Raw genomic sequence first — 18,155 nt, 5'->3', positions numbered from 1 at the left:
TAAATAAAAAAAAAAATAAAAAAATAAAAAGCGACCCAGCATCGAACCCGTGTCCCGCAATACCCCACCCTCATGTGGTATCCACTCAGCTGCGCTACAGCTACTTCCGTGTACGTCTGTTTGCTTGATATGTTTACGGAGCTTGCTCGGAATTCGCTGATGATTCTTTGGAAGATTCAGTTCGAGAAAAAAATAATTTCCCCCAACCACTTGCCCATTGCACATTTTGCATAAATGTTATCGAGCTGGCTTCGTACAGTTTTACATAGACTGCGTGTACAAATATTGGATAACACCAGGCGTCACATATTTTCATATCAATAAAAAAATAATATTTATTAAAAAAAAAAAATAAGTATTCGGGCTGGGAATGGTTAATTATTTTGGTTCAGCGTCCGCTAATTGAATCCAAAATTTATCAAATCTGGAGATACTTTTATTCACTGACATTCATAATTGAAACAAGAAAAATCCCAATTCTTGCATTCCAGGAAACATCTGTGCGAGCGGGGACAAGGATGCGATTGGCAACCACTTGCTCGAGCGACCGAGTATATCTATATATACACGATTGTGGGCCACCTTCGGTGCATGGCCGCCTAGGTGTCAGGTCGGAAATGGGCCACCTTCGGTGCGTGGCCGCCTAGGTGTCACGTCGACGCTCCAATCTAGCTGGTATCACGAAAAGCCGAGCGTTGGAGATTTCCCTACTCATCTCTGGTAAGAGTGTCGCGGGCTGTCGAGAAAATGTACTTATCTCGAGTCGCTACCGCGACTCTTGATAAATAATCGCGTATTTCGTTCGTAAAGAGAAATTTTAGGTTTCAATGAGCATTGCACTTATTTTTGATTGATTAAAAATGTTGTTCACGTTCTATCATAGCATATCTGTTCAAAGCAAAGAGAAAACCACGGAGAAACCTCTATCAACCCTTCCCATTCTATCTTGATTGGCTTATCCCTATAGTGGGTACCCCAAGGCTGCACTGTTCCACGTGACGGAAATGAGTACTACGCTTTGTCACATTATTTGAGTCACCCCAACCATATAAGTTCCCAGACTTGTATGTAAGACTGCTCATAGCTCATGTTTTGTGACAGTGTCAAGTCTTTGCTTCACAACATTCTGAATTCTTATGCATCAAGATTTAAATTGCCATACCAGACTGAAGTAAGGTTATAAATAGAACGTGCAAGATACAGTGTTTTGGTTTTTAGATTTATTTGGAAAAGATTTCGCTATTCAACTGTCCCTGGCAAAATAAACCCGGGTGTTTTGGCATCTGTTGCTGCCTCGAATCTTACACGGCATGTGACATTCAGTAATTGTATACAAATATTTAAATTCATTGGCACTATTATTATGCAACATCTAATACAAGTTTTTCGATACTAACACATGTTTGCAGTAATCACATAAGCTTTGACAAAAAATTATTCTTTCTCGACAAATGACGTTTCCATACGGTTTTAGGAACTGAGTATTTAATTAAGAAAGGTACCATTCTTGAAATGCCACTTTATTTCGAATAGCCTGATGAAGTTGAAATACGTGACTGTAATGCAGCAGTTCAACTATTGAAAGTATGGGCGATAACGCAAATTGATAATAAATAAATTACCAATCTAATAACATTTTATGCTCACTTTTTGGTTATTACGTGAACTCTCAAATGCTTACATTTGCTCATTTTATTTCATACACATTACTACATTGAAGCTATAAATTTGACATTCAGAAATTATCATTCTTTTATTAGATTAAGGAAAGTATTCAGTGAGTGTTGATACTAATGATTGTGTTTCTCATTTATTTACCCTAGATGTGGGCTAAATAGTTTCCCTGAAATGACAGCTGCTGCATATGCTACTGCAGGTGTAGATTCAGTGGTAATGGCTAAAGAGAAGATTCGTAGCTCTGACTTTTCAAACAAGGTGAGAAATTGTTCTGAAACAAGTTTCCGAGTGACAATAATCTTGTTGTTGGAAAAATCATAATTTCATAACTTCAGGACTGCTTCACATTTAGTAAATCATAATAAAGCAAAACATACTGATATATCGCGTATTCGTATGCTTCTAAAATATGCTTAATTTGTAAAATAATATTTTTGTTGTCAGTGTATTGTGATGTTACAAAGGGAATCTGGTGAAATTTCCATAGTGTCGAGTATTTCGTTTTTGAAACGACTAAAAACTCAATATTGTGGAAATTTCACCGGAGTTCCAACTTAACTCTAATAATTTGTATCATGTGATTAATCTTTATTTACTTTGAGTTATACTTAGATTAGATAAGAATAAGTAATAATCGTTGAATCATATTATAATGGTGATGCTCGGCTTCATTTTGACGGTTTTAAACAACATTTTTCCATACAGATTTCAGCAAATGGTGGTTTTAAGGGCCAGGAAATGTACACAACTGAGTTTGAAATTAACGAAGCTCCGCCAAGTGCTCGAACGCTACTCACAAAAGGCTATGTTCAAGAAGAAATTAATTCCTTTTCTGGTATGAAGTAACTATTTTCATTAAAAAGCCATTATTGAAGGCATGGATAGAACAAGGGCTAAGTGAAAGAGGGCAATTCTTTCAATACTATTACAGCTAAACTCTATAAACTATAGTAATATTGTAGTTGTGAGTAAACTTTACCAATACTTGAAGTTAGTATAGATATTGAATAATAGTAGGATCAAAATTTTTCCGTTTTTTCAAAGGCCCCCACGTTAAAGAACAGTTTTGTGAACAAATTTTAAAATATAGCACTGTGCGCTTTTATAGCCATTATCCGGCTGAAATAGTTTACATGATATCCAACTTTCAATATATCGAAATGTTTCGGCAACTATGCCTTCTCTGATGAATTTTACTTGTGTACACGCTTATACCACTACATATGGAGCATTTCACAAAGAACCGACCAAGCTAAACCGATGGGGTGGGGAATTTAAGTAATATATTTTTTTTCTAAAAGGTCTTGAGTATGGAAATATACTCCTAAAGTGATTTTTTAATTGCTGCCTTTATTTGGACAGAATCACTCTTGGTCAATTTGAAAAGTTTCATATTCAAGGCTAAGTTTCTAATAGCCTTGAATATGAAACTTTTTAAATTGACCGAGAGTGATTCTGTCCAAATAAAGGCAGCAATTAAAAAATCACTTTAGGAGTATATTTCCATACTCAAGACCTTTTAGAAAAAAAATATTCAAGGCTAAGTTTTTAATAGCCTTGAATATGAAACTTTTTAAATTGACCGAGAGTGATTCTGTCCAAACGAAGGCAGCACTTAAAAATCCCTGTAGGAGTATATTTCCGTACTGAAGACTTTTTAGAAAAAAAATATATTACTTAAATTCCCGACCCCATCAGTTTGGCTTGGTCGGTTCTTTGTGAAATGCCCCATATACTTGCTTTATCCGGACAATGTGGTCATTTATACAAAATACCATCCGGATGAGATTTTCGCACATTTTCAATTGATTCACAATGATATTTTTAAGATATTGCAATGATGTGTAACCGATAATTTTCACCAGAATCACTTTATGACAAAGGCAATGATGTTATCAGTTAACAGTATGTTATGTTGCGTGATACAGGAAAAAAAGGAAGAAAAATTATGCATCTCAAAAATTAATAATTCATAAGTTCAAATCTTCACAAAATAAGGCAATTTTTTTATTTTCCGATCCTATAGAAAAATTGAATAAGAAACTGATCAAACCTATTTTCCATCATGGTTAAAAGTGGTGATAGTTTCGAATTTGAATTTTTCCAAATTCCTCTGGTTTTAAATCTGGTAGGGAAGGCTCATGAGTATTTACGTCTAATAGCTTATATAATTACTACAGTATGAGAACAGCTAGCTATTGTTATATGGTCCATTGAAAAATAGCAGCGCAATCTTTTAACAGCTTTTTGGTCCATGATATTATACCAGATGTGAGTGCGCTTGATGTGCAGAATCAGAACGGAACGATTAAACAATTTTGGTACATTTTGTCAGAATGATATCGTCAATAAAAGAGTGTGAAAGTACAAGATGAAGTGATTTTTCTGAAAGATGTATTTCAAAGTTCTGATCTGAATTTTATCTGTTATGATGTTGCAGGAGGCCAAGAAAGAGAAGCTATTAAAGGATCACGATGCAACTATACAGTGGGCCATAGAACCATAGATTGCTAGTCTTATATTGCAATAATTATAATTTACCCTGGCAACGAAATTTGAAATGGAGAAGTCTATGAACAGGATTTAAAAGTAGAAGTCAAGAATATGGATTCGGATATGGATTTCTGTACTAGCGTTTTGGGGAGAAAGTAGTTTTCATGCCAATAGCAATATAAACATAAAATAACTATTCGAAAAAATACTCATGAGCTTTACGACTAAGTAGACTGAATCCCAATAGAAATTTTGAAAAATCGAAGACTCCGAATTGTCACAACTTTCACCCTCAGAGAAAAAAGTTTTAATTACAGTTCCTCAAGTGATTTTTTTCTGTAGAATCCGAAAATCCGGAAATCCTTTTATTGCGTGAGGATGTATACCATTGAAACATTGCTTTTTTAGCAGCATAATCATTTTTATACCTTAATTTACTTAGCGTTTTGGTAAAGTTGCGATTAAGTTTTAGGCCTATTTTTATAGTGCCTTAAAAGACCTTTTATTTAAAAATAGGAAACGTCGAAATATCTATAATAGTTTTAAGGAAAAATGCTTTTGAACAAAAGAAATTGTTTTCATATAACTCCGAAACTTTGCATTTTTTGAATTTATTTTTCAGACTCTTAATTGATAAAAAAAAATTTACTCTACCAATGCTCCTGTACATGTTGCTAATGGTAAGACTGGAATTAGATCTGGGTCCAGAACCCACCTCTTCATTGCGCTTTATTATTTTGCCTCAACGGCGAATTATTAACGCACATTATTCAAATCCATCATAAAATGTAGAACCATCTTTCCTCCAGAGAAGCGCGCAAAGTTTGCCCGGCTATGTCAAATAGTTTAGCAATAATGATTTTTCTCCCGAAATCCGCCCTTCCTCCACAGTATACTCCCAGATGACCTGACAGAGTGCAAATAAATCGTGGTGGTAATTTTTACTACCCTCTCTCAGGATCTGATATGAAAAATCCAATTTTCTTTCAAAAAAAGCACGTTTTTCGCGGAAGTAAAATTATGCTTATAAACAAATGCTAATAACTTTGTCAATTTTTGAGATATTGAAATATTCTTTAATGATTTGATAAGTCTATTTGAAACGCTATTTTGAAAAAAAAATCATTCCTTAATCTCCATTAGAACCGGAGATACAGACATGTTCACCTAATAATTCATTGTTATTGATGTAAGCAACATTTTCGGACAAATCATAACCGTACGTGTTCCTGAGACATTCGGATATGATGCACAATTTATCTCACATCCCTCCTGTAAATTAATTTCATTGCAACGACTGTTTGAACACGCCGCGTGGTCCGTTAATAATGGTCCTACAAACTTTTTTTTTCAATTCGGGCCAGTTTTCTTCTCACCAATCCGATTATGCTATCCAACATGATCTGTGATCATTACTTCTGCAGATCACAAACGTTTGTTCGCCCATCTCAGTGTCACAGTGGCTATGAGTGATTTAATATTATTACAAGGAAGGGGTGATCAATAAATTTCAATTCGTTAATAATATATTATTTATTACAATACATTATTCATTATAATATATTTATTAAAATATATGTATTAAAATATATTTAACCAAAATCTTATAAAATAAGTTCATGTACTATAGTTTACGTTTTTTGGATTTTTGTGGACCCTTCGTGGCGCATTTTTTTGTTTTTCGCGTAGTACTAGGGGTCTCCAAAGGCCAGTCTGTATCCCTTGGTGATAGGAATTTATTTGCTGCTTGTGTTCCCGGTTTATCACTTAAAACTACGTTGTCTAGGAACATCCGCAATGAATTAGGAATTACTTTTTCAACGTCGTTTAAAACTGCTTTCGGAGATGGATAAGTTTCTTTCTCGTATTCTTGAGTACGGATGTCTTCTGTTATAATTTTTGCGACTGCTGTTACTATTTTCATGCGATCCGACTCTTCGTTTTACGAGTCTTCAAAGTTTTTTACTAAAATTCGGTTACAAGTCTCCCGTAAATAAATTATCGGTTCCGAACCCTTGTTCAACGTAATTAGAATATCGTTACCAAGCCTGTCGTGCAATTGATTTTCCACCCATTGGTTATTCGGAGTTTCACCCTGGTATCCATTGATAATTTGCTTTAAAAAAAATTAGTTTCATCCACATGATGTGTAATGAATCTTTCGATCAGTTCAATAACATTCGGAATGTCTTCCGATGATTACTCAGAATCTAACTTGTAACGTTTTTCAAAGAAACGCAGATTGCAAACAGCGTAGTAACGAGCTTGTGCAGCAATCAAACTCGTTACTGAAGCAACACGGTTTAAAAATTCACGGCCCAATTTATCCGAAAGTTCACCAGCTCGGCGACAAATATTATTGTGCATTTTTTCTGTAGTAACATTGCTCACTGCTTGTCGCTTTGATGCATTTTTCAGTTTAGCCTGATTTTTTACAAATTTGTCAGACGTATCTTTATCACAATGCAGACAGTTTTTATCAAACTCGAAATTGATCGAAGAAGCGCGCACAGACGTGCTTCCGACTTCCACAGTTGTTCGATTTTCGTACGCTTGAATGTTATTGGGATGGACGTACCTACGACAGATAACATATTTCATCCAGGGAGCGGGTCACGTCATTTCACTAAAAAAAAACCGTCAAGTCACGGATTTTTGCGTCATTCAAAATATCCGTAGTTTTATGTAAAAAAATTGCCATTTCAAGGATTTTGAAATTTTTTCAAAAATGGCGGAGTTAGTGAGTTCTGTGAGTTTTTGTAAACCACTGTTGCACCGCTATGTTTGAAAATTCATATCTTCGAAAGTATTTATCGGAGCGGATTGATCTTACAATCAATCTGTTCGTAAAAGAATGCGCTTCGATAAAAAAAATTTGATATGGAAAAAAAAAAATCTTTTTCAGTTGTGTTTTACCTTTTTTTTTTATTTCGCTGCTATTTCCGCGGGACTAACAACAATTCATAAAGATAATTTTATCAGATACCCATATCCTTCCTCTTCAATCCTAAAAAAAATCTATGGCGAGAATACCTGGGCCGGAGAAAAAAAGGAAACGTCGCGTCGTGCGTCACCGCTGTGTTGCGTATAGTGGAGTTAAATTTCATTTGATGCTCCTCTACTTACCTGGGCTATCCATTCTACGAAAATAGTTATTCAACTATCTTAGTCCTTCCGTCTCCGTCTACTGGTCATCCTTTCTCGGAGTTATACACATCTGTGTTGGAATTGGGTTTGATTCTATTTCACTCTGTGCTATGTGACTGATGGATCTTTTGTAATATTTTGGTGGCTCTGAAAAGGGCCGATATTTTTAGCGATGATTCGCAGAATCACGCTTAGGACACCTCTATTTGAAATTGATTCATAATTTTCGTCGAATCAAATTTTTCTGTTGCGGAAAATAATTTTGTTTTGACGAGTTTATGAGATACTGGAATGACCGCGTGTAATTTCAGAGTGCCACGAACTGTCAAGGCTTTATTGAATCGATTTTGTAAAATAGATTCTTCCGCTTGATGTTCTGCAGATTTACAGTACGCAAAAGATATGCTCCGAAAATGAGAACATGCCCAATTATAATTTGCCAATCAGTTGTAAACTCGTACGTGAAGCTAATCTCTTAACAGTTCCACCAACACCATCACATGGCTCTTTTCCATGTGATGTAGCAAAAAAATGCCATTCGGCTTGGCATTGAAAGTCTTCAAAGTGATGCGTTATGTTTATGAAATCCTTTTTGTTCTTATATTGGGAAGCTGCTCCATCGGAGAAGTAAATTATTTTTTCTATAGGAATCGAATTTTGAAACTTCTCTCTCATAAAGCTGATTAACTTTTTTTGAAATAAATAAACCGCAACTGTATTATGTTTCAGATGCTCGGAAATTATCACAAAACCAAAATGTCTCAAATGGTCGTCATCGTAACTTTTATAGGAAACCACGATTGGATGAATAGTTGCTTGATTACACCGGCCCACAATATAAAAGTGGTCTGTACATTTGAACAGAACCACCTAACTATGTATTTTGACGCGCTGAATCCGAATCTGAGATCCGTTTGGTCCGTACACCCTCAAAATTTTGAGAAAAGTGCAAAAAACCGTAAAAAATGGAAAAACCGCAGTTTTGGTGATAAAAAAAAATTCTAAATATAAATCATATAAGTTTTACATGTGATTCGATCCGCTGAGTATAAATCTGAAGTTTATTTTGCCTGTAGGCCCTTAAAAATATAAATAAATTGCAAAAAATACCTAAAAATTGCTATAAATTTTATTTACAGTAATAAAAAAATTGATTGAACATTATTAAATTTATTTCTCACATATTGTGATGCACTAAATTCAAATAAAAAATCAGTTAATGTGAATCAGTCAGAAATTTACCAAGAATCGTTTAAAAAAGCATAGAAAGATAAGGTAATGAACGAGTTTTATCGATTTCAAGCTGTTCTTCGTTTGTGTTGAACTCTTTTGTCTTCAAATGACCTACGCAACGGGTTTCTCTTTCATTTTTTATTGTCCTTCCCTACTTCTCTCTTCAGCGTCCAGCAAAAATCTGCCATCATATTGACATTCCACTTCCCCTGATATCGATAAAGCTCGTTCCTTATCTTATCTTTCTGTACTTTTTTGAACGATTTTTGGTAAATTTCTGACTGATTCACATTAACAGATTTTTTATTTGGATTTAGTGCATCACAATATGTGAGAAATAAATTTAATTATGTTTAATCAATTTTTTTATTACTTTAAATACAATTTATAGCAATTTTTAGGGATGTTTTGCAATGTATTTATATTTTTAAGGGCCTACAGGCAAAATAAACTTCAGATTTATACTCAGCGGATCGAATCACATGTAAAACTTGAATGATTTATGTTTAGAAATTTTTTTGATCACCAAAACTGCAGTTTTTTCCATTTTTTACGGTTTTTTGCATTTTTCTCAAAATTTTGAGTGTGTACGGACCCAACGGATCTCAGATTCGGATTCAGCGCGTCAAAATACATAAAGGTAGGTGGGTCTGTTCAAATGTTCAGACCACTTTTTTTTTGTGGGCCGGTGTTATTACTCCAGTGAAACCCTTGCGCGGAATCTTGTACAACAAATACATAATTCTCAACGAAATCGCATATTGCTAAAAATTCACCAACTTCCAAGCTGTCTTTCATCTTCTGCCAATAACTACTTTTCTGCTTCACAATGAAATCATGTGCAACCAATTTTGACAATTGATCACAAAAGTTAAATATAAAATCCTCGAACTTTTTGGTGAATGTCTCCAAAGACGTTCGATCCACTGATATCCACTGTTTATAAGTAACATCGTTGATGAAATTATTCGCAAAGGCTTCTTGCAACGATGCTTCGATGATATTTACACCAGGACAATTCGAGCATGCTTCTAAATGACACTGTAGCTGTGATGGATTGCAAACGATTTGAGCTAAACAATGCTGGTAGATCGGAAAATTCACAGCTTCTTTCTTAACTAAATCACTAATATTTGCACCCATAATCATCAGGTTTGAATTCAGGTGATAGGTACAAACACACACGGTATGTGTGCCACTCGGTCCTGCTAAAATACATTCTTTCGGGCGCAACTCTGCAAATTTAGAAAAACCGATTTTTTTTTGAACATCAGATGCTTCCGAACCGATATTTCTTCACCATTTCTTTCAACGGTTACGCAGTTTCTTTGACCTGATGTTATGCGACTGACCTCTTCACTTCGATAAAATTCTACCACGAGGATGACCAGTAGACGGATACGGAAGGGCTAAGGTGGTTGAATAACGATTTTCGTAGAATGGATAGCCCGGATAAGTAGAAGAGCATCAATAGTTATTTATGATACATGTGGGATAAGTAGCAAATAATCGGACAGTCGCACAGTGGTCCGAAAGCCCGAATTCTTGGCCAAAACTAATAACGCAAATATTTCTCAGTGAAAATTGCTAGTATTACTATACCTATAGTTTTTTGGCTTGCTGGTTTCGAAAATGAATGCAAAAATGCGAAATTCAAAATGGCGGCCCCAAAATGGCGGATGTTTTTCGCGAAAAATGATACCAATTCGCTGAAATTCATACTAGTAATGTTTTTGGGGTCGCCGATTCCGAAAACGAATGCAAAAATGCGAAATTAAAAATGGTGGACCAAAATTGGCGGGAATATTCCGTGAAAAATGATACAACTTTGTTAAAAGTGATATTTTGTAAATTAATTTCTTTAATTCTTACAGATTTTTTTCTTATAAAACAAAATAACATAATTTTTGAAGATACATACTAATCGCTATCTGAATACTCATCATCGACGTCGTTTTGATGAATGACGTTGTCTGCGTCGCCTTCTTCAAAACTAAACTTTTCATAACTTAGAAGCGCGATCGCTTCAGGAAACAAACTTTTTCCCATTTTGGGATGTGCCTTTCGCAAACTCGAAATAAGCGGGTCTGAAGAAGCTAGAAGTCGGAGAAAAATATCTTCAATATTTTTTTCTCTCGAGCATTTTCGTGAGTAACGTTCGCGGTAATTCCGTACGTCTTTATTTCGCGACTCCTGAGCTTCTTCAGAGAGCTGTCCTATTGGCAAAATGGCTAATTCGACAATCCGTGGGCCATGCATAAGTACCTTATGTACAGTTGTGGACATACAATACCATGGGTATAATTCAACGAATCGATCAGCAGTCTCGTTGCAAATATTTTATTTACTTTTAATAATTTATAAATTAGAATTATTCACTTTCGTGATAATATTCAGTAGTGCGAGTCCAATGAAATTCAAATTGGACACTATGTACATTACATCAGATACATTTGTAACAGTCCTCAGGTATATGTAAACAGAAGAAAAAGTCTGCATCGCCGCGCTACACTAATCCCACGAGGCGGGACACGAGGCTCCGACCGAGTCGACAAAACACTGCTTCAAAGACTGCTTATTTTTGACCAATGGAGCAGAAACGAGCAGGCGATGCCAACGGTTTCACATTCTTTATACTTTTTCACACTAGGAATTGTTGAGATCTCCGCAGGATCTCCGGGGATCATAACTAATTCTCTACAGATACTAATGCAATTCAATGAAATAGGTTATTTTGCAGCACTCGTATTGCATCATTAATATCATCGCCATAAATTCCGAAACTTGGTTCTTTCACAAAATTTATGTAATTCACTTACCTTGAGGAATAATATCCATTTTGGTTGACTCGATTTTGATGCAAATTGAAAAAACTATAGCCTTTTTTATCCCGCGCTTGAAAGCGTGCACACACCACAGTCCCGCGCGAGTCTTGACAAAGGTCACTTTCGAGGGTTTACCACAGGCCATAGAATGAATATAAACATCTGTCCTTTTGGATTTCAAAGCTCTAATGCTATCTATTGACAAATATGTGAAGTTTTACCTCGGATGATAACTTTCGGTTTTGGGGGTTTTGGCCAGGAATTCGGGCTTTCGGACCACTGTGAGTCGTGTTGTTGCGACATGAGCGTAAGGTTTATGGGGCATTTGTATGAAGACGAGTGTAGTAGATGTCTCTACGAGCCGTCAGGCGAGTTGCGACAACCACACGAGTGTTCTAACGCCGCCTTGACTCCTACTTAAAAAAATTTCAAAATTCTTGAAATGGTATTTTTTTTTTACATAGAACTACGGATATTTAGAATGGCGCAAAGATCCGTGAATTAACGGTTTTTTTTTAGTGAAGTGACGTGAACCAGCTCATGGATGGTAGCACATTTTTTGTCCTTTAGCTTATACTTATAATACTTTCTGCCTGCTCTTTCACGGCTGGCGTCGATTAGTTTTTCAATGCCTTTCTTCTGTGCGGTCCTTATTTTTTCATCTTCCTCGAACAGCTTTTCACAGATTAAACAAATGTCTGTAGCCATTTTTAACATTCGGCAGCTGCCGTATTAACACAGATGTCCAGAAATTATGGAGTAGTTGGCGGCAATCTGTGAGACATAATTGTAAAAGTTTTTTTATTTTCTATACATATTCACGGTACTATATTATTTCGACTAAGACCATATCAAGCAAACAAATATTTCCACTCACCAAAATGATCGATGTCCAGAGATTCCAAAATATAGAACAAATTCTTGATATACTGCAATCGCAGTTTACTGGCTTGCACGCGTTCTGCAATGCATTTATGTTATGGTTACTTACATTATACCAAAGCACTATGTTGTCTGGCATGTATGATTATTTTCATTGGCTAACTATTTTCACACTTATCTGCAAGATTACAGCAGAAGTTACAAGGTGCTGCAGAACAAACAAATAATGCATATAATAACACTATATGAACTCACGAACGACTGTCGGACGTGGAGTCTTGCTCGGAACTGACGCACCCAGTACTGGATGCACCGAGAGGCCTTAAGGACGCCCCTCTTTTTCCCCCGTAGCCCTCCGAGAATGAACATCTGCCTAAAATTACAATAGGCCCCAAACCTGTAGGACTCGCTAGTGAAATTCCTGCTGCATGAGTATTCCTGCTATCCCAGGCACGCGTATTATCGCATAGTCTTCTGAGAATATCTATATACAGAGTATGAGTGAGTAATGGGCAATACATTTTTTTCCAAAATTAGCATCTCAAAAAGACTTATCAGATCTTCAAAGAATATTTCGATAACTCAAAAATCGATAAAGTTATTACCATTTGTTTATAAGCAAAAATTATATTTCCGCGAAAAACGTACTTTTTTTTAAAGAAAATTGGATTCTTCTTATCAGATCCTGAAAGAGAGTAGTAAAAAATACCGCCACGATTTATTTGCACTCTGTCAGGTCATTTGGGAGTAAACTGTGGAGGAAGGGCGGATTTCGGGAGAAAAAACATTGTTGCTAAACTATATGACATAGCCGGGCAAACTTTGCACGCTTCTCTGGAGGAAAGATGGTTCTACATTTTATGATGGATTTGAATAATTTACGTTGACAATTCGCCAACTTGTATGCAATAAAACAGAATCGAGTTTTTCATCCGTTGCCATTTACCGCTAAATCAACAACAGTACGTGATTTTTACGTACGACCAATTTTGTATAAAACGACGAGATCTACAACTTTTGTCTGAAACTTTTTTCTTCAAACTCGATAAATGAAAAGATATAGTTGAAATTGAGCGTTTACAATTTTTAATAATTTTTTTCTCGCAAAGCCGTCAACAAAATTTGTCACTTTTTTCAGGATACGTTTCTCGGCATCCAATTGAGCTATCAAAAAATTTACAACAGCAACACATTCAGGAACACAATAAGAAAGACAGCAATTTTTCTGCATTTCTTTTTCTGGATTTCTTTTCAAATCCAAAATCTTTTATATGGAATCTAATTGTTCCATCTGTGCCTTCAACAGTTCTTGATTGAAGAACCTTGTTGTTAGAAAAAAATGTGTGTTTGCCTCATCTGCTCGATGTTATATTATAATAAGACGGGGTTAACTTTTCCACGTTTCCACGCAATGATGTGTGAACACAGAAATTTCCTGACTTTCAGAGCATGATATAGTCAGAGTACTTATCAACCGAGTGAAGTGTCACTTCTTTTGACTATCATCAGAGTCTACGAGGCATCATGGATATGAAGATGCTGCTGATAGCGCGATTTTACATGTAATGCTGAACAAAAATGTCGAAAAACTCGTTTGTTTTACATGATAATGATGTCGGTCACCCCCTTCTGAAAATTGTATGATACGAACGGGAAATAGAAAAAAAAAAATAACATAACGGCGACAACCCTCTAACGAAATGAAATGTATATAATTGTTATCCTTCACATTTAGAAAGCCCATCGTGATTGCATATCAACAATTGAGTAATTCTATGTATTTCAGGTAAAAGTAACAGCACAGTTTCGCAAAACAAGACTAATTGCATTGAGTTCTGTTTCAAATTTATTTGTGCCCGTAGGTTTGAATTGCTGAGAAGAAGCTAGAACGAACGTAAAAAATAGTACTTTTTATCACAGATGCGTCCAAAACTCAATTTTTGATGACTGCAACACGTGCCTGACTGACCGCTTGGAGCTATGTTGCGTAGCCTACATCATATAAAGCGCCGTGCACCGCTACTCACGCCCTCTTTGTCGCATAAAGTGTTGTGCGCCACTTTGCACGCTCACACAAAGCACTGTGCACCGGTGCACATGCGCACTCGACGCAATCCGAGTGAGCCTAGGTCTGATACACAGCTGACGCTGTAGGCCATCTGGTGTGAGGTACGTGTTACGGGCATCAAACCTCGTTTTCGATGCATTCATGATGACAAATATTGTATGCAATTAGTGACGAAACCGGCAAAAGGTAATTTGCGTGCGAGCTTCGCACTGGTCTCCGGCTCGCTTCCGACTCATGCTCGTGCACAGACTTATCACCTTTCCCTGGTTTTCGTCACTTGTTGCATAAAGTACTATTTAATGCTCTCTCGGAGACGAACGCGTTATTGTTCAAATATTGAAATTTTCAGTCGAAAACTTGTAGCAGTTGCGTGGTGCATGTTAGGGAAATTCTTGTACCTTTCAATGAAGTCTGAATTGAATTTCTTATTAGCTATGTAAATGAATGTTTCGTTATCGATTCAGTCATACCAAGGATATGGATTTTGGTTTCAGATACAGTAGAACTTCTGTTATCCGAGGTAATATGGGGAGAGCGTGCCTCGGATAAGTGAAATTTCAAATAACAGGGGAAATATACATAACTCAAGTCATCACGATATTACCCCCTTGATGTAGAAATAGTCTTAACCTCGAAAGTTTGTGTAATAGTCCAGGAAACGGGTATTTTTTCATGTCACGGCGTGCAGAAAGGATGGGACCTGCGGATTCTGGCAACGATTATAGCCCACATGAACGCCTACTACTTTCCAACCAAAAATTTGAGTTTCTAAATTTTTTACACGCGTTTAAAGTTTTGAAAAACAGGTTTGCTACTAGGATCTCCTAAACTATTAATTGTACAGAAAAAAAGTCGAATAACTTTTTGTAGGTATTAGAAAGACGAACAATTTCGTTTTTGGAAAATCAAAATCGGTCAATTAGTTCTCTTGTAAAAAAATAAAAACCGGCTGAAATGGCCATTTCTTAATTAACTAATTATGAGTCCAATAATGCATGTATGGCTTTAGGAATCTGGGAAAATATGTCTCTTAGGGCGCTCAAGAAGGTCGCAAAACCGGGGCTCCATCGGATAAACAGTTTGTGTGAAAAGCTATTTGTTATGAAAAAACCGACTTTTTTGCAAGGAATTTGCAGAGCCGGAGAGCGTCGTACAGCAATTTGATTAGCGGATTTTTAATCGAGGAGGATCCTATCATCATGTACATTTAGGGGCGAAATAATTTTTTATTATTAAGTTGGTGAAAAATGGCTCCAAAAAGAGGGTATGTTTTTCAGCCATAAACAAATGGAATTTCATCGCCAATTTTCACGTTACAGGGCTACGATTAGTCTCACTCGAAAGCTGTTATTTTTTGACGAATTTACAAAAAAAAAAAAAAATTTGCCAAAAGACAATTAGGGAGGGAGATAATTTTTTTTTTTCATTTTATTGCACCGCCGGTTTTAAACATAGAGGGCTAAAAATTGGACACGATACAGGAAAGGGTTCATACCAACCGACAATAAATTCTGGTAGCAGTTGCTCATGAATTTGTTCATCCGCTTTGCGGTCAACTCGGTGATAAAATACAGCACCGCGTATGGCGGTGGAGTGGGGGAATCTCGGCCGGCACGCGCTCGCGCTCAAACTGAATTCGCGCGTTCAAATTCCACAAACTTTGAATATCTCCCGAACAAATTAACATATCGGGTTCTTTCCTTTTTTAAGCCCGACTAACTTTTTCCGCTGATCAAGAATTTGTTATAAAAAATATTTTAAAAAATTATGTTCCGTTCGAAATTTGTTTATGTAAATTTTTTTTTCCTTTTTTTACCGTTAGTTTATTTGTTTTTTCATTTCATCTGAATTAAATTATATTGACGTCATATGCTTTGATTACAGAACTCACAAAAAAAAAGATCTGCTAAAAAAACATTGTCATTGCAGTACGCGTCTCTTCGTTTTGGAAAAAAATCGACAAAATAAGGGACATAATATAAAATAAGGACAAAATAAAGTCTGAAATAATTATGAAACGTTTTTATAAGTTACAATGGCCTATTTATTATGAGAATACGTTACAAATAATATCAGAATAAAACATAAAAAACGTTGGAAAAACATCGAACACATTCAGACACGTTTTTTTCTTCATTTCACGAATGTTACAATATTTTTATATTTAATGTACTAAATAATAGCTACAGACATTTTTACTTAAATATTAACAATGTTTTCTTAAACATACAATTCTTTACAATCAATATTTACAAGTCTACGTATTCTACGCTGTTCGCTCGAGTTCTTTTTATTGGCACCTCTGGTTCATCCATCTGATGACAGCAGCAATGATAGTCAAATAGAATTTAAGGACGAGATCAAAGATGATTTAAGTGACGAGAGCGATGATGAACCAGAGGTGCCAATAAAACGAACTCGAGCGAACAGCGTAGAATACGTAGACTTGTAAATATTGATTGTAAAGAATTGTATGTTTAACCTTTAAAGTGCATCACGGGTGTTTGACACCCGCAGAAATGTTTAAGGTCCCAAAAACATTACTTAATTTGAAAAAAGTGGGTATATGTCGTCATCTACCTGCAATTGAGATCACTAACTGTAAGTAAAGTAGGTTAGTATATTTTGGTAAGCGTCAGTATACGAACAGATGCTGCGCAAAGTAGACGTTCTAAAATCCGCGGGTGTCCGACACCCACTGTGCACGTAGTGGGTGAAAAAGTGTTTTTGGAGCAAATTTTTTCTCTGTTTTAGTATGCGTAATTAACAATAATTTAACGTAAGTACACTATCGAAAGTGAAAAAAAATTTTTATTTTCATTATTTAACACATTTTTGCTTTGTAGATGGCTTATAGCCTACGACCACGCTTGTTGCGTGAAACGTTATTAGAAACGGCAGACGATGAAGAGAATTTTGGCGGCCAAGAAAGTGACGCAGAAGAAAATTACTTTATTTTTTTATAAATAATACTTTTTTATACGATCCTTTTTTATGTGATCCTTCAATATTTTGTATTATTTCATTATTTCGATCCTTTTTTTATTAAATAAAAACATGAAAATAGCTAAGAATTGATGTGTTATTTTACCCGAAAAATTGGCACTTCAAATGTGCAAATAAATATCTTTTTTGAAAACATCCGTATTATAGTATTTTTTTTCTAAAAGTATAGTATTTGAAGAGTACCATCCTAAATTTTTAGCTAAAAATATTTAAAATTACGCGAGATACAATTTTTTAAGTAAAAAAATCCATTTTTTCCATTTTTTTTCTTTCAGCAATTTTTTTTGTGTTATTAAAATAAATAAATAATTAAAATACCTACTATATAATAAAATATATATGTTAAACTATATCGGATTAAATTTTTGTAACAAAATATTCGATAGCGGCTGAGTAATTAACGTTCAAAGTCTCGCGGGTGTCGGACACCCACGATGCACTTAATGATCCGCGAAACAACGATGCACTTTAAAGGTTAAGAAAACATTGTTAATATTTAAGTAAAAATGTCTGTAGCTATTATTTAGTACATTAAATATAAAAATATTGTAACATTCGTGAAATGAAGAAAAAAACGTGTCTGAATGTGTTCGATGTTTTTCCAACGTTTTTTATGTTTTATTCTGATATTATTTGTAACGTATTCTCATAATAAATAGGCCATTGTAACTTATAAAAACGTTTCATAATTATTTCAGACTTTATTTTGTCCTTATTTTATATTATGTCCCTTATTTTGTCGATTTTTTTCCAAAACGAAGAGACGCGTACTGCAATGACAATGTTTTTTTAGCAGATCTTTTTTTTTGTGAGTTCTGTAATCA

The 18,155-nt window shown here is 35.4% G+C and overlaps 1 protein-coding gene and 2 long non-coding RNA genes across 7 annotated transcripts in view; 1 reads left to right on the top strand and 2 right to left on the bottom strand.

Annotated features, from left to right (window-relative positions):
* Positions 1-414: 414 nt before the first annotated feature.
* Positions 415-707, bottom strand: LOC124175204. Its single transcript, XR_006869119.1, has 2 exons — positions 627-707; positions 415-582 (listed from the first exon to the last, which is right to left on the bottom strand). It is a non-coding gene; the product is annotated as an uncharacterized LOC124175204 (long non-coding RNA).
* A 19-nt stretch (positions 708-726) lies between these two features.
* Positions 727-18,155, top strand: part of LOC124175079 (MAGE-like protein 2) — a 238,982-nt gene continuing 221,553 nt past the window's right edge. The window contains exons 1-3 of one of the 5 annotated variants that reach the window (XM_046554954.1): positions 727-1,308; positions 1,824-1,935; positions 2,383-2,512. In XM_046554954.1, the coding sequence (XP_046410910.1) occupies positions 1,849-1,935; positions 2,383-2,512 (217 nt within the window). In that variant the 5' untranslated portion in view covers positions 727-1,308; positions 1,824-1,848. The other 4 variants (XM_046554964.1, XM_046554944.1, XM_046554980.1 and 1 more) reach the window with 4 other exon arrangements.
* Positions 7,142-18,113, bottom strand: LOC124175193. The gene is made up of 3 exons (XR_006869116.1): positions 18,103-18,113; positions 15,130-15,136; positions 7,142-7,420 (listed from the first exon to the last, which is right to left on the bottom strand). It is a non-coding gene; the product is annotated as an uncharacterized LOC124175193 (long non-coding RNA).

The sequence above is a fragment of the Neodiprion fabricii genome, chromosome 1, assembly GCF_021155785.1.
Source record: "Neodiprion fabricii isolate iyNeoFabr1 chromosome 1, iyNeoFabr1.1, whole genome shotgun sequence".
Taxonomy (NCBI): Eukaryota; Metazoa; Arthropoda; class Insecta; order Hymenoptera; family Diprionidae; genus Neodiprion; species Neodiprion fabricii.
This window is presented reverse-complemented; position numbering and strand designations above follow the sequence as displayed.